At 41.0% G+C, this 25,047-nt stretch overlaps 1 protein-coding gene across 2 annotated transcripts in view; it reads right to left on the bottom strand.

The window, feature by feature from the left end:
• The window catches only part of RAB44 (RAB44, member RAS oncogene family), a 350,449-nt gene that overhangs the window by 104,482 nt on the left and 220,920 nt on the right, over window positions 1-25,047 (bottom strand). For both annotated transcript variants that reach the window (XM_069238986.1, XM_069238985.1), the window contains exons 8-9: window positions 19,652-19,839; window positions 11,356-11,401 (exon numbers count right to left, since the gene is read on the bottom strand). In XM_069238986.1, the coding sequence (XP_069095087.1) occupies window positions 11,356-11,401; window positions 19,652-19,839 (234 nt within the window). The remainder of the gene's footprint in view (window positions 1-11,355; window positions 11,402-19,651; window positions 19,840-25,047) is intronic.

Genomic DNA, 25,047 nt, shown 5'->3' with positions numbered 1-25,047 from the left:
GAAGGAGGTTGAAAGCACAAAAAATAGTAAAAATGGGGTATGTCCCAGTAAAATGCCAAAATTGTGTTGAAAAATTGGGTTTTCTGATTCAAATTTGCCTGTTCCTGAAATCTGGGAAGATGGTTATTTGAGTACCACTAACCCTCTGTTAATGCCATTTTCACGGAAAAACCACAAGCCTTCTCCTGCAGCCCTTTTTTCCCATTTTTTGTTTAAAAAAACTAAATGTTCGCTGTATTTTGGCTAATTTCTTGGTCTCCTTCAGGGGAACCCACAAAGTCTGGGAACCTCTAGAATCCCTAGGACGTTGGAAAAAAATAACGCAAATTTGGCATTGGTAGCTTATGTGGACAAAATGTTATGAGGGCCTAAGCGCGAACTGCCCAAACAGCCAAAAAAAGGCTTGGCAACGGAGGGCGAAAAGGCCTGGCTGCGAAGGGGTTAATTTAACTTGTTTATTTAACAATGTCATTCGATAACATCAGTTTTGATCAGCTATGTACATATTAATTGTGACCACTTGGTGTCGCAAAATGCACGTGGCATGCCAAGATGGTGCTTTTGAGAAGTGTTTCTTTCACAATACTGTCACAGCTCAGGGCCGGATGTAGCAAAGGTTTTTACCCATTCTGTGTCTATGGGAAAAAGTGTTCGTACATATGGCCCTCAGTTCCTAATATTGGTCTGTGCCAGGATTGTGTTTTTGTAGCATCAATAGGTGTAGAGGTGTAACATGGGCCTCAACCGTTTAAGGGGGCTACATTCAACCTAAGGCCAACGAATATCTATCTGTGAAATATGAGAGACTCGGGGTCCCCCATGACATTCTGAAGAGGAGACCCATCATTTTGCATTACACCAGCGAATGGGTCTGCGGGGATGAGAAACCTCCATAGACTGCCTAAACTGGGAAGAACCTCTCCCCATTTAAAGTAGAACTGTATCACATACCGCGCTCCATGTTCGATGTAATCAGTACTAATACAAATACAGTTTAGAAATTGGAGGCCATGCATATAAAATTAAGCACAAAAAACTATCCAATGTACAGATAATTCAAATTTACATTTTTGTAGTGTGCACTTTTATATAGGCGGATATGTGAAATGCTTGCTTGTGATGTATGTAAAGCAGTCTGTCGCTCGTGGACCTATAAGGTGCTGTACAAAACTACTAATATACTTAACATGCTCATGACAATCCCTTCCTTGGTATTTTTATATACACATCACATGCAGGCAGAGTGAACAGTGACCACTGTGCTAGATGCTAACAAAACATCTGAAGGCACAAAATTAATTTCAGGGGGGGGTCTGTGAGGGACATTCCCTGCCACCTCTTCCTGGCACGAAGACCCTGGTGACAGAAGAGAGATGGCCGTTCCGTACTAGGCACTGGGTGAATACATACCAGTGCTTGAAGTCAGTGAGAATCAGATGAAATTCAGTACAGGCAGCTCTCCTGGGCTGGTGCTGAGCTCCAAGCTGCTGTGGCCATGGATCAGCCCTGCTGTCTGCAGGGACCCCAGAGCAGTGCCAGGACACATCCAGTGTATTCCCAGCAGAGCTCACCTATGGAGGACAGGTGTGGGGAGGAGAGTTGTATCTCTTGAATGCGACCATCCAGCTCCAGATGTCTCACTTAAAGGATAAGCAGTGTGTCTCTTTTGGCAGGCAAAAAGGTGTCGAAAGTGAAAGGAGCCCAGCTGGATACTCACAATTGGCGCCTCTTTCATCGACTGAGCAAGAACAGCAAAGATACAGTCTGCGTGTTCCCTGAAATGTCAGCAAATATTTAAACACAAGGATCTCTGTAACAGGTGCATTAACCCACTGAGCTGCCTTACATAGAACATAAGCTTGTTATATGTTCATTATTCCCTCACCATGCTCAGCAGCAGGCCCAATAATTGTCCTTGTTATTTTGTGATGATTTTAATCTGTGACTAAAGATCACACACACATCAGTTCTTTACTAATAAATTAAGCTAGAACACCTTTACAACCACATTTCTCTTATCAATTACTAGGAAGAATGCTGCATGGACAGTGATAGGTTACTCAATGAACCATGTGTACCAGCAGCTACTTTACAATGTGCATTCCAAGGTGGGTTGTGTGTTTGTGTACCATGTCTGCATGAGTGGCTGGTGCAGAGCATCTGGATTTGCCTGCGAGACATTGGACCACACGCAGTATATGCAGAAAAGAAGACTGTGTGTATGAACTTTACATTTGCAGTGCAATGTGCTCCAGTGTATGTGTGCACCAGTGGGTACATACGTGGTCCATGCTCGGCTGGGATATGTACAGGATAGTGTTGTACAGCACCTGGAGCACAAGAAGTGAGTGTGTAATATAAATATGTGCACCATTGCGTGTTTAGGTACTTCATGCACAGCTCAAGCACTGGGTGTGTGTAATACACGTGCTGTCTGTTGCACGTGTATTAGTGGACAGCACGTGAGATACTGGGTACATGTGATGCATGTTCCCCACTGAGATATGCATGAACTTGTAACACAAGGTGTGCATGAATGAATCACATGCACAGTTGGGGCACGAATGGTACACGTGCAAAGTACAGGTACATAACTGGTGACCGCAGCACTGTGGCCTGAGTGATATTGATGCACTGCCTCTTGCAGAACTACTTCCTGTGCATGTATGTGCAACTCCAGGTTCATTATTGTGAAGCCTCAGTGACATGAGCTGGACTGCATGTTTAAGTGCTGCGGGTGTCTGAGGGGAGCAGGTACAGCGCCCAGTGCTGAGTAGAACTATTTAGAGCTAGGTGTCTGAGTTGAGAATGTGCAGCCCTGGTGCATTTTGGTGCTTCTGCAGTTTCAGGGGTACGAGGTGTGTGTTGCATGTGTGTGTGTGTGCTGCAAAGGGAGCGTAAGCGGTCCATGTTCATCGCTTGGTGAAGTTCTCATATATGTAAACTAAACAGTATGTGAGTAGTGTCGTACAGCACAGATTATCGCGAGTGTAGTGTTTTATCGTGCGTAGTCCGTTTCCTGTTCTGCCCATGGGTGGTGTTTTTGTGCATTCTTAGCACTGGTTACACGAGTGGTGTATTTGATGAACATGGGACATATACAGGAAGATCTAACTTGTGCTCATTCAATTTAAGGTGCTTTTCTGATGCTTGGCAGTGCTAGTTGATTCTTTTATGCTCGTTCAGTGCCATGTGCTTCTCTTTGGCTCCTGCAGCTCAGGGTATGCATGGTCCAGGTGATGCCCCATATGAGTCTCTGGTAATTGTAGAGGGCCAGGTTTGTTTGTAATGCTCTACAAGGCCTACCATGTTTATAGCGCAGACGCAACGCCAAATGCATCTAGTATGGTAAGTGTTCCTTTGTGCAGGTAACATGCAACGACTTTTGGACAACTGAGGATGTGAATGATACACGCAACTCATTCAAATTTGAGTGCAATAGCAAGCCGTTGTGCAGCACGTTTTCATAGTCAGTCCAAGTACACATTATGGGACAGATGTCTGACCATTTGGTATTGCGACTCGCAATTTGCAATTATTTGCAAATTGCGAATCACAATACAAAATGTACAACTGTGTCTTCAACACTGTTAGAGATTCGCAGTGGGTTGCAAAGGGAGCTGACTCATCAATATTCATGAGAATTTGTGACCCACTGTGAATGGCTACAATTACAGGGATGTTGGCCTGCTGGGGACAGCAGACCATTATGTCTGTGATCGCTTTTAAATAAGCAATCTTTTTTTGTAATAGAGCCCGTTTTCATTAAAGGAAAACGGGATGCATTACAAAAAGAAAACTGAAAGTTTTCTTTTAATTTTTTAAGAGAAGGATGTGGACCATGGGACTCGCACTGCGACTCACTATTAGGAAGGGACGCTCTTGGCAAGCCCCTTCCTAATAGCAACCCGCAAACCTACTTTGCAATTCGATAATAGATTACTGAATCACAAAATAGCATTTGTACATCCCAATAAGCTTTTTTCTGTGCGCAAACAGCCTGATTCTCTAAGTTGAGCTGTTTGTACACAGAAAAAAGCTTAGGACATCTGGCCCTACATGTTGTTGCGTATATGCTTGTTGTTTTGGTGGCACAATTGTTGCTGTTAAAACTACTGAGGAATATGTGCCCTGTAGGGTTTATAATTGAAGAATATAAATGTTTGTTTCAGAATATTCTTTTAATCAAATGGAGGTGAGAAGCCTAATCGTGTTGGGCTGGATAAAAATGAAGTGCAAATTAATATGTTGCTTTTTTTCAGTTTCTTGTTTTGGAAGGTAGTTAAGGCAGCAAGTATTAAATTATAATTTGCAGGGACATTCTAGCAAGCATAGTAAATTAAAACTGGATTATATAAAAGTTTGCAGAAAGTTTGACTGGTGCTTAATTAGTTGCAGGACATCATAAAATGGTTGCCTGTCCAAGGGACTTTCTGTTCCAGATATAACCACTGGTGTCTCGTAGTTAAGCTGCTGACTTGGAAGTCTAGGAATCTAGGCTCTAATCCCAACTTTGGCAGTTGAAGAAAACGTGTGATTCTAGGCAAATAATCTAATCACTGGGTCTCTTACAATTGTAAGCATGTGTAATGACAAATTGGCATGAATGTGCGCCACAAAAATAATGTTCATGCACTGTTGTTGAATGTTCCCATTTATCATCAATGACATCTACCACTGATCCATGCAACTATTCTCCTCCATGCTATCTAATGCACCCTCTTGTTACTTTGTAATGGGCTTCTGCGTGAATTACTGTGTATTTGAAAGATTTCAACTTGTATTTTTCACTCTGTGTTTATGTGATATCTCTTTGGTGCTAACCTAGCCAAAGGGCAGCGGAGTGCTGCATATGGTCAAAGTGAATGAGGGATAGGAAAGGTAGCTGGTTTGTGGGCTGTTTATTTGGTAGCAGAGTACTGCATAGTGGGAGTTTATGTCCACCTTATTGTGCTTCTTGTTGATGGCTTGACATGGAGAGTAAAATACAAGTTGTGTGTTTGTGCAAAGTAACTCTCACTGTGACCACCATGTTGCCTTCACGCTGCATGAACATAATTTGCAACACACTTTCGATTGTTTTCAAGTGTGCCACAAGCTCATTATGTGCTCCAGGCTTTCTCAGACCAGTTTCATTGAATTATTTTAGGCTTTATGATCCATTGGGTAGTCAGATAATGTGCTGTATAGCCAAACACGTATAAAGCCCCAAAGGCATGATCAATTGGCTATGCTAATGCTGGGTAATAAATGTATTCTAAACGAAGAAATGTACTATTGCTTTATATGTCCAATTATCGCTCATTCTGAAAATACTATGAAAAGATATTCATGTACATCAAAATCTAATTTCACCTCTATTTAGATGTTTTTGAAAAAAAAAAAATGAAGAAATTTAGACATGATAAATGTTTGCTAGTTGTACGTAATCCCATAGACATTTGGAGATTGCTTGTTTATTTTCATGGCATATTCGCAGCACACTTCACTTGGCATGTACACTGAAGTAGAATTAAACTAAGGAATTCTCTGATTGTTCATATGCAACATTTTTATTTTTCATTACTTTATTACGGATTTGAGCTCTGTGGACGCCAGCCATTCAGTCAGACATTCATGGACATCAGAATGGACTGCACTTTCTCCAATATTACTAAGCAACCTTTTTAAAGTAGAGAATTAAGTTGAAGAAATGACTTCAAATATTTCAGTGAAACCCTCATTGCCTATATCAGTTGTTAGTTGATATCTTCAAAGATGCACCTTTCAGACTCTTTGTGATGCCCTGATGAATGCATATAACTATTTTAGTAACTATGAAAGAAACTTGTTGGCCTTGAGAGGAACACAACCACATTTCCTCTTTTTTCTGCTTTTAATTTTGCGGATTGGGAAGATTTAATAAAACTGACAGGTCTACATTAATGCAATTTTAGACACTAAGGGGCTCATCATGACTTTGGCGGGGCAGATGCCGCCTGCCAAAGTACTGCATCAGGATGACCTCCTTTGCTGCCGACCCTCCGCTGGCCCTATTATGAGTTTCCCACCGGGCGGAAACAGCATTTCTTCCCTCCAGCCCAGTGGGATACTCACCACAACATGTACGTCAGCTCGTAATCAAGCCGGCGGCAATGTTGCAGTGCATAGAGTGTGACACCACCCGTTGCGTTTTTCACTGCCCGTAATGTGGGCAGTGAAATTCGTGACGGGCTGTCCATGGGGGCCCAACACCCCCTTTCTGCCAGCCTATGCCTGGTGGACCGACCGACATGCAAAGGCTGGCTGAAAGGGGTCTCGTAATCCAGAAGACATCACTGCGTCCAGCGCTGCCCTGGTGGATTACAACCACCAAGACTGCCAGACTGTCGACTGGTGGCAACCTGACAGTGCCGGTGGTCAGACTGTGGCGGCTCTGCCATGGTCGTAATGTGGCAGTCGGACAGCCACTATAGCGCGGTGGTTCGACCGCCACCGTGAGTGTCAGTGGTCTTCAGAGCACCACACTTGTGATGAGGGCCTAAATCTATGGCTTGGTGTCAGTATGAGAAGGACAACTGTAGGAAGCTGGCCCTTTATGTGGTAGGTCAAAACTGTGTAAAGAGTTGAGGAATTCCCTAATGAGTGGACAGGGCTTGCTATGCAATCCCAAAGTGCTCTATTTGGAAGTAGTGTGGTCAAGCAGCCTTAGGCTTAACACAGAGGAGTGCAAGACATCCACAAAGACACACAATGGTCAATAAATGAAATACACCACTAAAAGAGGAAATCAACACCAATTTATAAAATTGGCAAGTATCTTTATATATGTCAGATAAATATAGTTCAGGTAAGTACATTTTTAAATAGGAATTCTTTTCACTTTAAAAAGTGGGCACTGCAGTTTCTGAGTTCTGCAATGTTATCCCATGGGAGGAAAAACAAGTTCTTCAAACAGGTGGAGTATGGTGACTTGCAAGGCCCATCTCCAGGAGATAAGGTGAATAGTGGGAAAAGTCCAAGGCAGCACCAGTAGTACACCACCAGTGGCACAGGAGCGGCCGGGTGCAGGGTGCAAAACAGCGTCGGGTACCCAAAGCATTTCAGTGGAGATCAGTCACAGCAAAAAGAGGCTGCAAGCTCAGGCCAGGAACCCAGTCGGGCTGAACCAACAGCAGGGCTCAGGACTCACGATGCTCGGACACAGGTTTGCACCTTTGGTCCTTTTCTCCACGGCTTAGGGAAAAACAGTGCAGGAGTGTCTTTAGGTGTTGGGTTTTCCTTACTGGAGTGGTTGTGATAGAGGAGGCTGCGTGCAGAGGCTGCATGAATCATCAGAGCATCCAGGAAGACTGAAACCATGATGGACTCAGACTCTGGAAGGGTGGGAAACCTTGTTGGCACTGGTAGTCCACTTCAGCTCAGGTCAGAGACAGCGGGTGCAGTAGTGACCTCAGGTTTCCAGATTTTGCAGTTCTGGAGGCTTCAAAGTTCTTTCTTTGGAGTTTGCTGGAGGAGAGGTCTGCTGTTAATGGGAGGTCTTGAGTCTCTTTCGATGGGAGGCAGTCCTCCTAGATTTCTGGAGACACAGCTGCAGGATGAGTCGACTTTGGTGTAGATTTTCGGTGAGGGATGCAGGCAGACAGCTTGGGGGGTACTAGCCTGAGGGGGTGCACACCTACCAGACTAACTAATTTTCCAGGCACCAAGGGCTCTGGCCAAGGGGGTCGTCTTTCTCTCCTGTGAGGGGAGCCTAGATTTGCATTTCAAAGGTGGCAGGCCTTTGAGGCTTGCCGCCTTAAGAAGGCTAATCAGCAATTCATTCTGTGGGAGAGGGTGTTACACTATATTCCTGGACAGGCTTTTGCTCTGGACCTCCTGAGAGCAGAAGGCTATCACCCTAGGGGCCCAGAACTGTGTCTCAGGTGGCAGGCTGTCAGAAACCAGCCAGCAAGCACAGCAGAGGCTGGTAGGGTTTCAGGAGGCACCTCTAAAGTGCCTTCTGGGTGCATGTATTGGTAAATCCATTAGTGTGGGCTTATCGGTACGAGATGTTTGACAGCAAACATCCCTATCTTCAGTGAAGCCATCATGTAGCTGGGGAACTCATATTGACCAGTGTCCAGCACATGCATTCAAAATGGCTTCCCTGGCACCTTGCTACTTCTGAGACTTGACAAAAGCATAGCAGGGGCATATCTGCTCATGCAGGTATGCCCTAAAGTGTAATATAATGCACCCTGCCTTAGGGCTGTCAAGCCTGCAGTAGAGGTGACTTACATATACTGCATGCAGTGTTGGGTGTCATGTTTGTGTTTTCATTTTGGTCTGCACCAAGACACACAGCCTGGAATGGCAGCCTGTCATGTGCTTGATGAGGGGTTCCTTAGTGTGGCAGAACTCGTGCTGCAGTTCTTAGGGGCCCTCTTTAGCACCTCAAGCCGTAGGTACCGGGGTACCATTTACTCGGGAGTTACAGAGGGTGCTAAAGTATTTGCCAATTGGGGAAACAATTGTACAGTTTAGGGAAAGAGATCCAGCACTAGGGCCCTGGTTAGTAGGAAGGAACCTAGTGCACTTTCAGTCGAAACCACTTCTGATACCAGAGAAAAATTTGGGGGGTAACCATGTCAAAAAAGGCACTTCCAACACACTTTCACACTTTCATGAATTAGATATGGGGTTGTAGTAGCTCACGTGGGTGACAACATCAGTTCTCAGAGTGGGAGTGGATGGAATAATGATAAGATGGGAGGAGCTAGATAACAACTTCATTTCCATCCTCTATTTCTTTTTCCTTTAGTCTAAGTATCCCTTATTTCTGAATGTAACCAGACGCCACCCCCTTACTTTCTTTGATATGTGGACAAATGCTGAAGGAAATAGTCAGAGGTCTCCATTGGTGCTTAAATGCTGTGTACAAATTATTCTGCCCACATGCTTAATTTGAGGGCTTTCTTTTCAATATAGGTTAGATCACGTATGATCACATTAAACAGTAAAATGTTTATTGTCACTTATTATATATCATTTATGAAGTACTGAAACTGTGAGGTGACATTGGTGGCCCCTGTGTAAAGATTCTGAAAACACAGAACTTCACTACTGTCCCGAGAGGTAAGTGTACAGTTTTCAGTTGTGGATAGGAAAAACATAACCAAACACTCTACCCCTGAAGCAATTATGTTTGACTTTTAAAAATAAATTGATATCTTGACGTTGTCCATATATTTATGAGAAGCTCCAGCCAACTAACTACGACTTTAAAACTTAGCATTTCCAAACGCTGAGTTATCAAGTGAAATTAAAGTTTGGCCCAAAAGTATGTGAGACAAATCCCCCTAAATTAACTAAAAAACAAACTTGCTCAAAAACACAGGACAGTCCAATCAAAAGGAAAGAGATCACCAAGATGAAGGCTAAGCGATCGAAGGCCAAATGTGGTATCTTGTGCAAACAGAAGCTGGAGAAATGTGCGGGCTGGATGACTCACAAATCTCAGCTATTGCGATATGTGATCATGTACCAAAATAGAGTAGTAAGATAAGGTTTTATATCACTGCTCTATTAGGTCATCAAGGCTTTGTCACATCATGATGTTAAACATATGCTTAACTCAAAACTAGGTCCAAGTTCTATCTGTAACATCTGCAATTCTCACACCGTTTGTTAATTGCCTCATGCACATATATTTTTCTTGGTACATCCAGTGCTTAATTTGTGCTTGTTGTTTCCGGTGCTGAGCACCAGCACTTTTTTTTGAGGGCCGGGGCTTATTCTTCTTCCTCAAGCATTTGCTGCGAGCAAAATACACATGGGAAAGACGAATGAAGAGAAAAATGAAAAAGCGTCACAAAGGGAGAAAGTAGAAAGCTGCAACAGTGAGCTGGAGGGGCAGGGAGTGGCTTTATATGAATTAAAGAGGCCCGAGATGGCTCCAGGATTACGCTGCCTCAGTATTCCATGTTCACACATTTAATTGCAGCAGCCGCGTGTTTAAGAGGAGGACTTTGAGCACCGGCACCTTTTTATTTACAAATTAAGCACTGGGTACATTTCTATGTACAGTCTTCATATCAAAGAAAGTCAGTTCACGCGTTTTTTAACTCAGTTTAACATTGCATGAAAACCACATATTTCAACAGCTTAGGGGGGGCAGACTAGATACCAGACACTTTGGCAAACTGACCAGTACCGAGCCAATGATCTTAGAATAGTGCAGACACAAGGGCTGCTGTCTGCCTGATTAGCCAAGAGAAAAGCCTTGGGGACTTGGGTACATTTCTAAAAGATCGGTAGAGAATAAATGCAGGCCACTATTACCCCAATAATAAAATGTTAGTCGTGTTCTTTTAGTTCTCACTCCTTTTACTCACCTGCGCTACCATAATCAACATTCATTTTATATGCTGTAGGTTGATGTATAAGAAAGAATTATAAATATTTTACTATTGTTTTCCTTGGCTTCTCGGAACCCAAAAGTGGATGGTTTCACATAAATAGCACTACAAGAGTTACTGGCTGGTCTGGAGCAATCTGTTTGCTTACTAATGCCCTATTACTTAGCCCACAAAGGGATATATTTACAAGTCCCTAGCACCATCATGCGCCGCCATAGCCTCATTTTTTTTTTACGCTTCGACAGCGTTAAGGAGGCCTTTCTCCAGCGCCCTATTTACAAATGACACTTTTTAATTTCTTACGCCACATTCTGCCTGCGCAGACATAATTTATATGAAGGGGGCGTTCCAATGCAGGGAGGCCCATAAAAATGGCATAGTGAAATTTACATTTCACTGATCCATTTTTCCATCATTTTTAATGCCTGTTCAGACCAGGTGCTATAATGACACATTCATTTTAATCAATGAACCTCCCTGTGCTTTGCTGCATTAGCGTCAACATTTTTGATACTAGTGCAGCAAAGGGCCACAATAGCGTAATAAATGTTGATGCTATTGTCCTAACGACCGCCATGGTGCACCATATTGTAAATACAGCACAACCATGGTGTTGTTAGGTGGGGCAGTGGCAACGCAAGAAAAGTGGCGCATTAGGACCAATCCACCACTTTCTTGTAAATATGCTCCAAAAGTCAGTGAGTGCTCTATCTGTTTCCTCTGGTCTGTGGGACCACTGACTAGCTACACAGGGTCCGAAGGCATGTGGAGTTCTAACCGTGAGGGCCAAATGGCTTTGTCTCACAACAGGTATAGCCGTGGAAGTCTCCATCAGAAAATGACTCCCTTTGAAGATTGGCGGGCAAAACCACCTAAAAATAGAGATGTCAAAAGTCAGGCATTACCTAAGGTCTTGTAGACATTCTTTACACGTTTCCATGTTATAGGTCAATTTCATGTTGAAGTGGCTCCTTACCTGCGTGTCAGAAACCTTTTTAGAATCTTCAGATGTCTTTTTCTCCCTGAAAATAGAAGTATATTTTCATTGTCTCTTAGCTGCTAAAATATAAAACGTACCGATCTATGTATTTCCTGTATATAATTTGATAATTATTTTCCACATTCAAAGAACCTTCAAGCATAAATGATTGGCCAGTTTATAACGCATTAATTTACAACATATTTGCATTGCAGAAGTCCTAGATTTAGGTCTAACTAAAATATTTTACAAGTTTAGAATTAAAATCGTGGAAAAGAAAAAAAAATCTGAGTTATCACAGTTAACTTTATGTAAATCCAAGAATGTGTGGTGCATCTTTTCGTGAATCATGAGTCCACTAAATTATGAAATGCATTTAGTGTAACATCTTAATAATTTCATGTTAATACAATACAATGGGTCATATTAAAACAATAAATTGGGACTTTAATACCAAAAATATGAACACTATTGAAAGACTTGCTGTGCTGGGATGACTGATGTGTGTAAATGGCATATGTGTTCAAATACAAATTCATTAAACTTATTAGACATGCAGGCCAGGACAAGATGAACACTGTTTCATTTTTAATTTGGTACAACTAATACCGCAACCTGTACATTCAACTTTCAAAGCAGCCTGTCACCAAGAAAACTGATTATGACTGTATTCTGAAATCATTTAATTTAAAGAGCCCTTTAAAATTCTTTCAAACATCATAAATGAATTATTGAGAACTCATCACCTCTAAGTGATTCCTCTGTAACAGGCCTGGAATTTTAAGGACCTCTTCTCACAACCCATTATCAACATACATATGTATATAAGGAAACCCTTCACAGAAATGGTCCCAAGATCCAAATAAACACCTAAAACCCTTTTGCACCTAATAATGGCACTGACCATCACAAACAATCTGCCTGATGTATTTAGGCTAGCAAAGGAAGCACTGAAACAATCAATAAACAAACACCATCATACTCACACCTAGAACAAAATCTCTGGATTCTCTAAATTTATAGACAAGGTAACTTTAAAAAATCTAACTAGTTCACATCAAGCATAGGTCAACCCGCCAATTCACGCAGTAGTACAGTACAGTATGAAAGTAATAAAAAGGACCAATAGGTTGAGTGTTCATACAAATATCTGAAGAAAATCCAAAACCTGTTTCTCCCGAATTCACTTCAACACATATCAGAAAACACCTTGCAGACCAACTTATTGACTCTGTTGAACGCAAGGGACAACACAAAGAGCTAAAAGGAGGAGGCATCAGGCTGGCCGCTAATTTAATTGACCCAAAACAGACTCCTGTGTTTGTCCCAATTGCTAATACCAATGAGAGAGGCTCTAGGGAAGAAGGCGTCTTTCTGCATCCGGGGCATGTATGACTGTCTGCCCAGGAAGCCGCCTATCAGGATAATCTAGTGGCACCTTCAATAGACAAATTAGAGAAGTACCTTGCTATCGAGTCGAACTATAAGGATGTTCCATCCCCTAAACATGGGGCTGCATTGGGAACTAATGGGTTATCCATTATGACTTGGAATCTTGCGGGCCTTGCTAGGAAATTGGATGATGTGGACTGGGTTGCCTATATAAAGTCACAAGATGTGTGTCTCTTTCAAGAAACTTGGGCCGAGGGCCAACCAAGCATGGATGGGTTTCTTTCATTTAATATCCCTGCACTGCCTTCAGAGAAAGCAACTGGTCGCGCAAAAGGGGGTCTTTTAATCCTTTTAAATTCAAAGCTCCAATGCGACTATAAGGTTTTAGAATTTGATTGTCCCGACTTGATGGGTTTACAAATTTCTTTTAATCAAAATTTTAACATAATCTTAATTAATGTTTACGCCCGTTCTGTTGCACGTGGTACAGAATCACACATTTTAACTTTACTCTTTGACTTTTTAGACACGCTACAAACTAATTCCTATTTAATTATTGCAGGGGATGTAAATTGCACTTTCGAACCCTCAGCGTTTCTTAGTGATTTAACTGCGGATGAGGACGAATTATGGGGTATTGCACAATTGGATGGTGATAGTTATCCTCCACGCTCTCGTGTAGCAACTCAGCTTGCTACACTATGCTTAAAGTTTGGCCTAAGGGCCTGTAATGGTCGAACTCCTTCTGATTTAAACTTGGCACCGACATTCCTACGAGGTTCTGTGGCCAGCGTAATTGATTATTTTCTGGTGGATGTGCGTCTTTGGCCATTGCTGCTAGATATGAGGGTAGATTCAAGATGCGAGAGTGATCACTTTCCATTGTTGCTCACCCTTGCTGGGAATATCTTTGGTAGAACCTTGAATATGCAAACATCAATGGCCCCTCCCCCTATTTCAAACAATGCTTATACAAAGGTGAGGTGGCCAAAAGTCATGTCAAACCCCTATTTGCTATGTAAGATCTACCAAGTGTTCTTAGATAATCTGTCAGCCTATGAAGACTTCGAACCAGAAGCCATTCCACTTCTTGATATTCACGAAGATATGATGGTTAAACTTCAAAGTGTCTTTTATAAAAAGGTAGCCACGGCAAACCGGCAATATGGGGGTTCACCTAACAGTAGTTGGTTTAATGATGCATGCATGAGGGCTAAGACTGAGTTAAGGAAGGCTATACTGGCCGGGTATACGGGGGCAATCAAACAAGCAAGATTCACGTATAAAAAGATAATCCTACAATCAAAGAAAGCTTGGGAAGATGCTATTTGGCAGGACTTGCTAGATGCTACTAAAACAAACAACAATACGCTTTTTTGGGAACTGCTGACTAAGCACGAGAGAGGGGGTAGGTTTATACAAAGGAACCATATTCAACCTGGTACCTGGGTGGATCATTTCTCTCTCTTGTACGAAGGAACTGCCTCCACTGGGACTGTCGATTGTGAGAAAGTGGGATTATACCCCCCAATTTCACCCAATGCTAACCTTGCCACTTCTCCGTCCAGTGGGAATCTATTTAACTCTGAAAGCTATATTTGCTTTTCTCTAGAAGAAACTGCAGACGCCATTAAATCTCTAAAGACAGGTAAAGCCCCAGGCCCTGATAAAATTCCAGGTGACCTTTATAAATCAGAGTTACCCATCTGGACCTGGTATATTAATATGCTGTCAAACAAAATCGCAAAAGGAGGACAGATCCCTGAGACGTGGAAGGGTGCTGAAATTATTCCAATATATAAAAAGGGCAACGTAAATCTTCCAATTAACTACAGACCGGTCAGTTTAATTGACAACCTACAAAAAATGTTTGCAAAACAATTGTTAGTTAGACTGACGAGTTGGGTGACGGAGCAGCAGATCCTATCACCACTTCAGGCAGGGTTCCGCTCTAGAGTTAGCACGGTTGACCAGGCATTTAGGTTGACCGTGCTACACTGGAAATATGTAGTCTTGGCAAAGCAAACACTATATGTCACTTTTGTAGACCTGCGCTCTGCCTTTGACCTGGTACCTAGAGACAAGCTTTGGGGAGTGCTACACAAAAGAGGGGCACCATCTGATATCATTCATTTATTAACACGTATGCATGAAGGCACATACGCTCAAGTAAGATGGGGTAACCAAGGCGAACTGACTAACAAGTTTCCCATTAAAAGAGGTGTTCGTCAGGGATGTGTCCTAGCGCCACTTTTGTTTTCTTTATTCATTAACGAGGTGGTCCAAGAACTCATGACATGCCAGAATGATGCTCCCAGCTTAGGCAATCAGAAAATCCCAATTCTTCTTTTTGCGGATGACTCTCTATTGATCTCAAAGACCCCTATGGGGCTGCAAATTCTTGTGGATAGATTTAAATCATTCTGCTGGAATTTTGGTTTAGAGCTGAACTCGAAGAAAACAAAATTGATGGTGCTTCGCTCTGGCTCTCGTAAGAAGTGTACGATCAGGTTAGATGGAGCTATTTTGGACCAGGTTAGCTCTATCGACTACTTGGGTGTGAGGCTTACAGACTCACTCCTCTGGGACGAACAAGTCGGTAAGAGTGGCGGGCTTTTGCAACATCGGGCAGCATCCATATTACGCCTTTACAGGAATACGATCGATAAAGTTGTGTCTCCAGCAGTAAAGATCTATGTGGCCAAGGCACAGGGTGCTGCTGTTTATGGTGCAGAGATTTGGGGCATGACAGATAGTAGTAGGATAACTAAAATTGAGAATAGCTTTGCACGGGCTCTATGTGCTTGTCCCACTAGCACCCCATTAACCCCCCTTTTTTTAGATCTAGGGCTTAAACGTATAGCCGATTTGATTATCTTACGGCCCCTACTATATTGGGTGAGGCTTTGGGTAGTTCCTGAACTGGCTATATATAAGTCTTCCCTATTAGAATTGTTAAAAACCTCTAACTCCATGTCCATACCATGGATCAAACACGTATCTAGTTGGTTTTGCATGCTAGGACTGAGGAACTTCTGGGAGAATCCCCAGCAACTTGTGAAGCCCCATGTAAAAGTATTGAAGAGAGCTTACTGGTCCCACATATGTAATAATTACATTTCTCAGAAATCGAATGGTCATTTAACTAACTCGTTTATTGATTTTAAATGGTACCCTGAGTTTGAACCATACTTAGATACAATACCTGATTTGTTAGGCAAAAGTTTGTATGCCAGATTTCGATTTGGAACATTACCCCTGAAGGCCTTAACGAGCAGATGGGGACCTAAGTCAAGCTCTGATACCTGTCCTGTATGTGGCATTCCTTCCGAAACAGTAGAACATTTTATGTTTTTTTGTCCCGCCTATTCAATCCCAAGGTTTAAATGGATATATAAAATCTGTAGGGAATTGAATTTAAGGAAATGTTTTTTAGCTTTGCGGATCTTAAAAAGCCACAATTCAAATGTGACAATTTACGCAGTAAGTAAGTTTTTAGCAACAGCATGGCGCATACGCACTTTTTATTTACAATGAGTTGAAATTGTTTTAAGACGGGCAAACATGGATCATTCTTTTTTTAAAAAAAAAATTCTATGACATTATGGTTTATATTATTATATTATATTGTATTGTATTGTATTGCTTTGATGGTCTGTTGGCCGAATAAAGCTTATGTGAAACACACACCTTCTGTAAATCAAAGTAGGAACCTGGAAAATAAACTCTCTAGTCAATGACAATATGCTATACTAGCCTCTTGTAATAGTTCATCTGATTACCAATTTCTCATCTCACAAACACTATACTGGCATATGTGACCTTACTGACAAACATAACTGCCAATGATCCAATGGAAAATATTGTTCTCTAACAACTTGACCACCAAACTCGATGATATGATTCCGGTTGATCACAAGATCACTTTCAATAATTGAGGTAAAATACCATCAGAAGTGCTGAACACTTAGATCCCCTACATGGTATATACATGTTTCAAATGCAATGTGATTAAGGTGTCATAAGAGTAGGTTTTTGCCCCCTGGTATGCAATATCTCTATTCTTGAGCAAGTAGAAGAATCAACATTATATGTGCCAACCTTAGCCCACAAAATCATGATCAGATTGGTAGAGAGGGTAGAATAATGAGCTGCTGTGAAATTACTGGAAACCACAAAATCACAGATTTACAGACAGAATTAAAGTTCCAATTCTAGATCTTCAGTTTCAGCTTTAGTTCACTAATCATGCTCCATCTTGATGCATAACGTGCAAACTAGGTGCTCACATGAGGACACAAACTGGGCAGAATGAGTTAAGATAGTTCAACAAATTGAGAAATTTAGATGTTCATTATGTCTCACAGCTTAGTCTGGACAAATTAAAGTGAAGAGTAAATCCATGATCCTTTGTGTACACTCAATATAATTAACTTTCTTTGCAGTGTTGCTATCTGTAAAATGAAAAATGTTTTTCTACATTGGCTATTCACCAATGAGGATAGATGTTGTGTATAGTAAATGCACATAAAGCCATGTAATGCAGACTTACCCACATACTTTGACAAAGGTACCTCGGCACAAAGACCAACAGCAATGCAAGGTTCATAAAAACACACAGGCACACATGCACAGACATCACACATACAAACATACTTACAGACACAAAAAACACATACACAAGCACAATGCACAGAGAAGTAAATGTTGCACATATGTATGGTTGGATAGCTCAGTTGACACATGGGTAAATGAGTGGATCATCGGGTGTGGCTACTTTCACAGATAGGACAGGTGGATTTATGAATGAAAGAAATATACATTGTAATATAATGTAGATCAAGGTTTATATTGTCCAATTGATATTTGTCCAACCACAAATGGAGAATGATGTTCATGAGGTGTTTTGGGGTGAGTGAATAATTTCTGATGTTTTTAGACTTTGCACAGGCAACTATTACCTGCTAAAACTGTTGATAGTCCTTGTGCAAAAGAGGTGCAAGTATAACTTGCACTCATCTCTGAATCTATGCTATTAATACACTAAGTGCATGTGGGTATCCCGGTGCTCAAACCTCAACCCACAAGTCACCTATGTGGTGGTATTTTATGTATCAAACACAAAAATAGTTCCCTGTGAGAAGGTTAATCACATAATGACTTTTTACAAAATCCCTGTAAATGCACAAGTCCTTATATTCTGGTTCAAAATATAATTTTATTATTTCCAAAATTCTAGAAGATTACAATTTTTAATTCATTTGTTGATGGAGAGATCCCAAATATCATCCAGTTCAATCCTGAAGAGAGTTTACAAAAAGAAAAAAGTAGACAGCCAACACGTTTCGAACACTAACCACTTTGCCAGGGCTTAAATCTAATATAATTAACATCATATTTTACCATTCGTAATGATTTCAAGAGAGAGTTATTTTTAAATGTTCACTCTTAAGGCGTTAAAAAATTCTGGGCTGTACTTTTTCAAAGCCATAATTTAGGTTCTCATCATATGGTTGACAAATCCAGTAATAAGAATACTGCTGTTAATTAACATAACCCACATACAGTGTGAATGTGATATGCCTGTCCTTTTTCATATGTAAAATTCCCTTCAAGATTGAAGTGGATGATATTTGGAATTTCTCTATTGATGAATCAATTTGAAAAAGTTTAATACCATTTCTGCACTACTAGATGCCACATTATTGTTTATGATGTATACAAATTGGCTTGTTTTTTGTGTTTTGCCACTTTCAAAAGATTGAATATGTTTCTTTTGTTGACATCTTGATAAATGTTGTGTTTCAAAAGAAGTTACTAGATCAGGTACAATAAGGTGTGTCTGAAATACCGAGACATGTTCCAAACTGCTCAGATAACTCTTAACATTCAAAAGGTACTACTACTCTTTTGACCCTCATGGGAGACTAATAATTGTTACATGTGAATATCTATGATTTATTTCTAAGAGACAGGGCCTTGGAAAAGGAAATTAAACAACACTCTTCTTTCAGCCAGCCACAGTCTTAAGTACACACAAACAATTATAGCACTTACCTGATTACTACTTCACATTTACTATTAGAACATAAGCCCATTTCAAGGTAGTGCACACGTTGCATGAGAAAATCTTATAAAACTGGGGCAACAACTAAATTCCATTCCTTGCTTTCAAACTGAAGAAGTTCTAAGCACAATTCTTCACATACTGGACATGCATATATGACATAAATTATTCTAAGTAACATTAGAATATTGGATTTTAATCCCCTTGGGCTCTATGAGGCCTTCGTTTTATTAGAACATTCTGCTATCTGGCGGTGGAATGTTCTAAAACCCTTATAGCCCTCCGTAGCTGAGCTATACCAGCATTAAAGTCCTGTTCTCTTGTTAAAGGCCCTCGGCTACAGCTCAGGCCTTTAACGCCTGTCGGACCTTTAATGGCCGGTATAGCCTGCTGCGGCAGGCTATAAGACTATATCAAGCCAAGGCTAAACAGGAACTGTGACATATTTAGGAATTCCATCAAACGCTCGATTGAGGGGCCATGTATGAATATACATGTACCTAGCCATACCACAGAGTCACACATAAAACTACAACCAATAATCTGTAGTAGAGGCAAAAATCACGCACAGCACCATTGTGCTAATGATAAAGACATCCACTCCTACTGAGGTTCAAAGAGACCTAATGACAGAACCAACGGTTTGTTTAACATTATCTAAGATTAAACTACATCTGTTCAGTATGGTGCTAGGCCTATGGCATATCTCTTCTTGATTTAGTCACATCTGCTCTGCACACCATTCCGCCCATGCCAGGAGTCAGGCATACAGTAGTTCATTGCTCACTCTGTGGTTTAAAAGGATCCAATGGCACTTTTTGTCTGTCAGCCTACCTGTGGTCCTCACTCTGTTGCTGGCTCGCTCTATTTCTCATCACTAGAATGCGATCTCGAGCTTCAACTAGCTGTTCTCGAATCCTCTCCAGCTGCCCTTCCAGATCTCGGTTTGTACGCTTCAGTTTTTCGTTTTCTGTGGTAGTCACCTGCTGCTTACTTCTCAAGTTGTGGAGCTGGGTTTCCAACTTGTGAAAAGAAAACCATGCATCAGTGGGTTAAGTGGAGCATTGATGGATCTGTCAGAGTCTATCATTTTAAAGAGGACCCCAGCTTAAAAGGAGAGACCCAAAATGAAAGCTGGTACCCTAACAATAATGATAAAGAAGGGTGAAATTCATGAATAATGTATAGTTGTGGCTTTCTTATGAGTTAATTTACTATGAGCATTGCATGAATATATAAACTACATGATAACAGGTATAAACTATTTAAGACTCGAGTTTACAGTCAGAAAACACTAAGTATTATTTTTGCTAATAAGGGAAAACCTGTGATAGAATTGGAAGGAACAGAAAACCTGTTCCAACGAATGAAAACAGCCCCTTACACACAATGGAAGAATATTATGTAAATCTTGCACCAGAGAAAAAAAAATTATGTAAAACTATTTTGAAGCATTTTGCTTATTCCCAGAGGCAGTTTCTCCTTCAGGGCTGAGGAGCTGCACCCCTCTGAAAGTCCTACACATTTATAGCAAAAAATATATTAAATAGGTTGATTTGTTCAGAAATACAATTGTAATGATTGTAACTCTAAACAAATCGATGTATTTAATTAAGTCTGGGCTGTCTGTCCCAGGCTGCCTGCCCGCCTCGCTCTAAAGCAGGAGACGGAAGGCAGGCAATAAACAACTTTCTGCACTGTGATGCATGACGCAGAGCTTACTACTCTAAAGCCCTTAATTTCCATTGTGGGCTATAGCAGTATCCACTATAGGCCAGTGACACTTTCAGGATCATGGTTTCGGGTGTGGGAGTCTTCATTCCGGTGTGAGGGCAGCCATCCATCATAGGCATGGATCCCACACTTTTCTCCTTCATCATGCAGTAGAAGTGGATGCAAGTGTGTGTAACTTGGTGCCTTGGCAAGTGTTATAACGCTAATCTTGTTTTATATTTATTATACTGAGACCCCTTGTCACACTAGTCGGCCCCACCGTGACACCCCAGGCTACAGATCAATTTAGAAGTGGAGCTGCTAGTATTTGTTCCACCACAAAATTGCTACAAAAGACAAGCAGGGTTCTTTTTCCCTTGTGAAATTGATCCAAATATTCAAGTCAAGCACAAAGGGAGAAAAACGTGCTTACAGTAAAGGCAGTTATCTTCTGTATGGCATTAAAACTGGCCCATCGTAGCACTAATGCCAAAAACATGGGTTGCTATGCTCATCATGCTCTGTTTCTGTATTTCTTTTCGTGTATTTTAGTACTCCTGCATAGTGCACACTTTGACTTGTGCCAGGTGTTTATGGAGGGCTTTGCTTGAGGGCGCTGGTGCTGAGGCGGGAGGCAAAGCAAAGTGCCTGTCAGTGGGTTGGCGTCTCTGCAGAGCACACAAAACAATGGTCATGTATTCCAGTTACAATTGAAATTCAGTGTAAATGTGTGTGAAGGGGTGGATGGAGATCAAACTATAGAAGACAAAAGGAAATAACGTGCTTAAATGTGGATAGGAGCAGTGCAGGTTTGGGTTGATAAAATGAGGGAGATGCGAGGAACTGCATTCAGGGGAGAGGGAAAAGAGGGTGCTGAAGAGGAAAGAGTAGTTGAAAACGTGCAGATGGATGAGATGTGAAGAGAAAAACGGCATACATTAACATAAAGCACACATAACGGAAGACTCTACTCCTTCTACAGGCCTCAATAATATTTAATTATATTTAATTCACAGTTTCATAATTGAAACATTTCCAATGTTAATTCTTTATAATTAATCATTGTTGTTACTCATTTACCTTAAATAACTCACAACCATTGACAAACCGAACAGTATTGACAGGTTTTAGGTGTATGTCAGTTGTTGTGTTATATTTCTGGATGCAATAACATCTCAGAGAGAAACCAAAATGCAGGCAAGGCGGCACACAATGGGAATGACAGAAATTGATTTTGCATGCTCCCTTTTAGAGAGCCCACTTTTTTAATCCCACTTAAACACCCGTGTGCACATATTTCTGTAAGACTGATTGCAGCCAGCTGCCTTGGTGCATCCTGATGCCTTCTTCCAAAGTTGATGTTGCATGCAGTGCAAGATAGTGGGTAAGCACAAACTTTAAAGGGCCTGAAGTTTTTGCAGATTACAATTCACACATTAAAGGAAAGGGTGAACATTTTAATGCAGTAAAATACTGGGCAGTTTTTAATGTGTTTAAAATTTCAAGAGTATACATTCCCACTGCTTTATACATCTTGCTTTCTTCCTAAATGTATTTCCTGTTAAATGCACCATTTGTCAATCTTTTTTCAATTTTTACTTGGGAGGAGGAATCACCTTGGACCCCACGTTTGTCCATTAAGGATTGTCCATTAAGTTTGCTTCACTCGCTACATAAAATCATACCCAGGCTTTTACACCCCATCACTTTCAAATGTCACCAGCCATTGCTTATTCCCTAACAAGGAACGGAACAATCAGAAATTGCTGACGACCTTACAGCACGAAAGCAAAACTAAAGCAAAGTGACTTTGCACTATGTTTGCTGTTTAAATAATAAAATATTCCCTTATCTAATTCTCCCCAGGTGCTCTGTCATACATTAAACTCTTGGAAACTGAAACTGAAAGAGCATTTAGCTTTCTCCTTGCATTTTATGACAGCAGAAATCCTGCAGAGGCATTAAGGCCCATATTTATACTTTTTCAGCGCCGCACGCAGAAAATGATGCAGAAGCGGCGAAAACTTACAAAATACAATTGAATTTTGAAGTTTCCGCTGCTTTTGAGTTAAAGAATGACACACATGCGGTGGTAAAAAAGTATAAATATAGGGGGTTATTCTAACTTTGGAGGAGTGTTAATCCGTCCCAAAAGTGACGGTAAAGTGACGGATATACCACCAGCCGTATTACGAGTTCCATAGGATATAATGGACTCGTAATACGGCTGGTGGTAAATCCGTCACTTTTCCGTCACTTTTGGGACGGATTAACACCTCCTCCAAAGTTAGAATAACCCCCATAGTCTGCTCAGAACTTTTATTAACAATAACCGTGATCTGGCCTGCTTAACCCATAAAACCTGTTTATAAGTAAATGTATTCCCCCAAAGAACACGGGACTGCTGCTGCCCGAGAACGGCACCAGACCATTGAAAGACATTTTTCTGCCTGCAAACAATGTATATGTCTTCAGAATCAGACAATATGTAAGGCTAATTGAGATTGAAGGTAGACATATTTGCCGTCGTTTACTGACACCCTATTGTTCGTTTCTTAGTTTTTAATTTTTTTTTATCAATCTTATAAAACAAAAGTCACATGACAAATGATCTGTAATTAAAGGAAAATATTATTTACAAAACAGGTGCATCTCTTTACAAAAAAACTTCTCACCTTCAAAGAAAAAACAATTCCAAATGTTTAGAAAAAATCTCAGCATGTATAGTCACGAAACCAATGGAAGAGAACACAGTTTCCTCCCATAATGCCCTCACTGTAATGCTGAATACTGATTTGTGGTCCTCCTGGACTTCTAAATTACCTCTCACAACTACAATTCAAAGACCTCAGCAAAATGGACAAACAAGCATTATCCCTCCCCACAGAACTGTAGCAGTAAATACACTATAGCACAATAGAATAAACAACTCCCCCAGAATGGCACATCCCACAACTCATTGAGGTGTAGGCTGCTTCTAAAACCACGGACCGTATAGTCAAACCAAGCCTTGCTGAGCAAATCCTCAGAATACAGCAATTCCCAAATCAAAAAATATGCAACTAATCCATCACAGAAATCATAAGACGGTTTCTGTCTGTAGTGTATCACAGACGCAATACAAATGTTAGTCGTTGGAGACATCCTCTGCCAGCAGCATTTGACACCATTGGTCATCACATTCTTCCTCAGATTACAGATGATCTTATCTAATTCACAGCTAAAGTGTCAGGTCCACTTTCGAAAGGACTACTCCAGTATGGTAAGAAGATATCAACAAGCTCATGCCCCCGTCTTAGACTATTACTTCTCCTCATGAACCGACACAGCACTAAACCCAGCTTCGAGGTGAAAAGGGGCAAACCATTTCCAGCCTAGTACATATCTCCAGAATGTAACTAGTTTAACCATTATCAATCATGAACTGTCGGATAGTAGCCAAGTGTAAAATGCATATACCATTTGATGGATGCATTTGAATATTATTGGATCAATAAAGAGTACTCATGGCTGTTTTCAGTTTCTGTGGAGGTGGTCCAAAAGGGTAATGTGCCCTTTTTGACTGTGATGGCTCAAAGATTGCTCTTGCCTTATGCCAACATGGCAGTGGTCTCTCAGGAGTGAGCATGCAATAGTGACTGGTGGTTTCCTGAACAAACAGTCAAGCAGGAATGGTTGTGGAGATAGTTCTTTAAGCAGAACATGATAACGCTCTATGCTCATCTCTTGTGATGTTAAGCCGCATGGCACTCCGAAAACATCTCTAGCAGTAGCATTGTGTGCCCCCGCATCAGACTAATTAATGCAAACTACATCTTTAGCATAAAGTCAATATATGATAGAGGGACAGTGTGTGGAGACTAGGGCCTAACATACTAACTTGTACATTGCAATATACTATGATGGGATGCCATCATATGGATTGTAGTGTGCTGGGATCAGCAAATCACAATGTCTGTGATCGCATTTTCAATAAAGTCAATTGTTTTTAAAATGCCAGCCATTTTCCTTAAAGGAAATTTTTTTTTTGCTTGTTTTGAGGGTTGCCAGCAGTCCAGTGTGTTATATTCTTGTATGTTAAATGATGTGCCACTCTGGAATCATGCTGTCTCCTGGCAACTGAGCTGCTGCTTCTGGAATCTCTGGAGATTCCAGGGAGGAGAGAGATCGGTTGGTGAGGAGGACAGCTGGCCCAGGGGTCACTGCTTATTGTGAATAAAAGTTAAACATTCACATAATGGAAGGACTTGCAAAATGATGTCTTCCCATTTACAAATTGGTTAACACCTTCTTGAAGAGTCGGTACAATTTCAATGTTTTCCCACCAGATTTAAGTCATAAAACATTGATACATTTCTTAACAAACTGCTGTTGGAAGTCAAGCACTACACTTGTCCCTTCCAAATAGCGTTTTCCTATGGGTTTCTAAACCCATTTTATGATTTACTAACTGGTTACCAAATAGCAAAATGGGTTTATTTCATAACAAATAGCTATTTTGTGTTTGCAAACCCTGT

The sequence above is a fragment of the Pleurodeles waltl genome, chromosome 6, assembly GCF_031143425.1.
Source record: "Pleurodeles waltl isolate 20211129_DDA chromosome 6, aPleWal1.hap1.20221129, whole genome shotgun sequence".
Taxonomy (NCBI): domain Eukaryota; kingdom Metazoa; phylum Chordata; class Amphibia; order Caudata; family Salamandridae; genus Pleurodeles; species Pleurodeles waltl.
The sequence above is the reverse complement of the archived record's forward strand: the minus strand, read 5'-3'. Positions and strand labels throughout refer to the sequence as shown.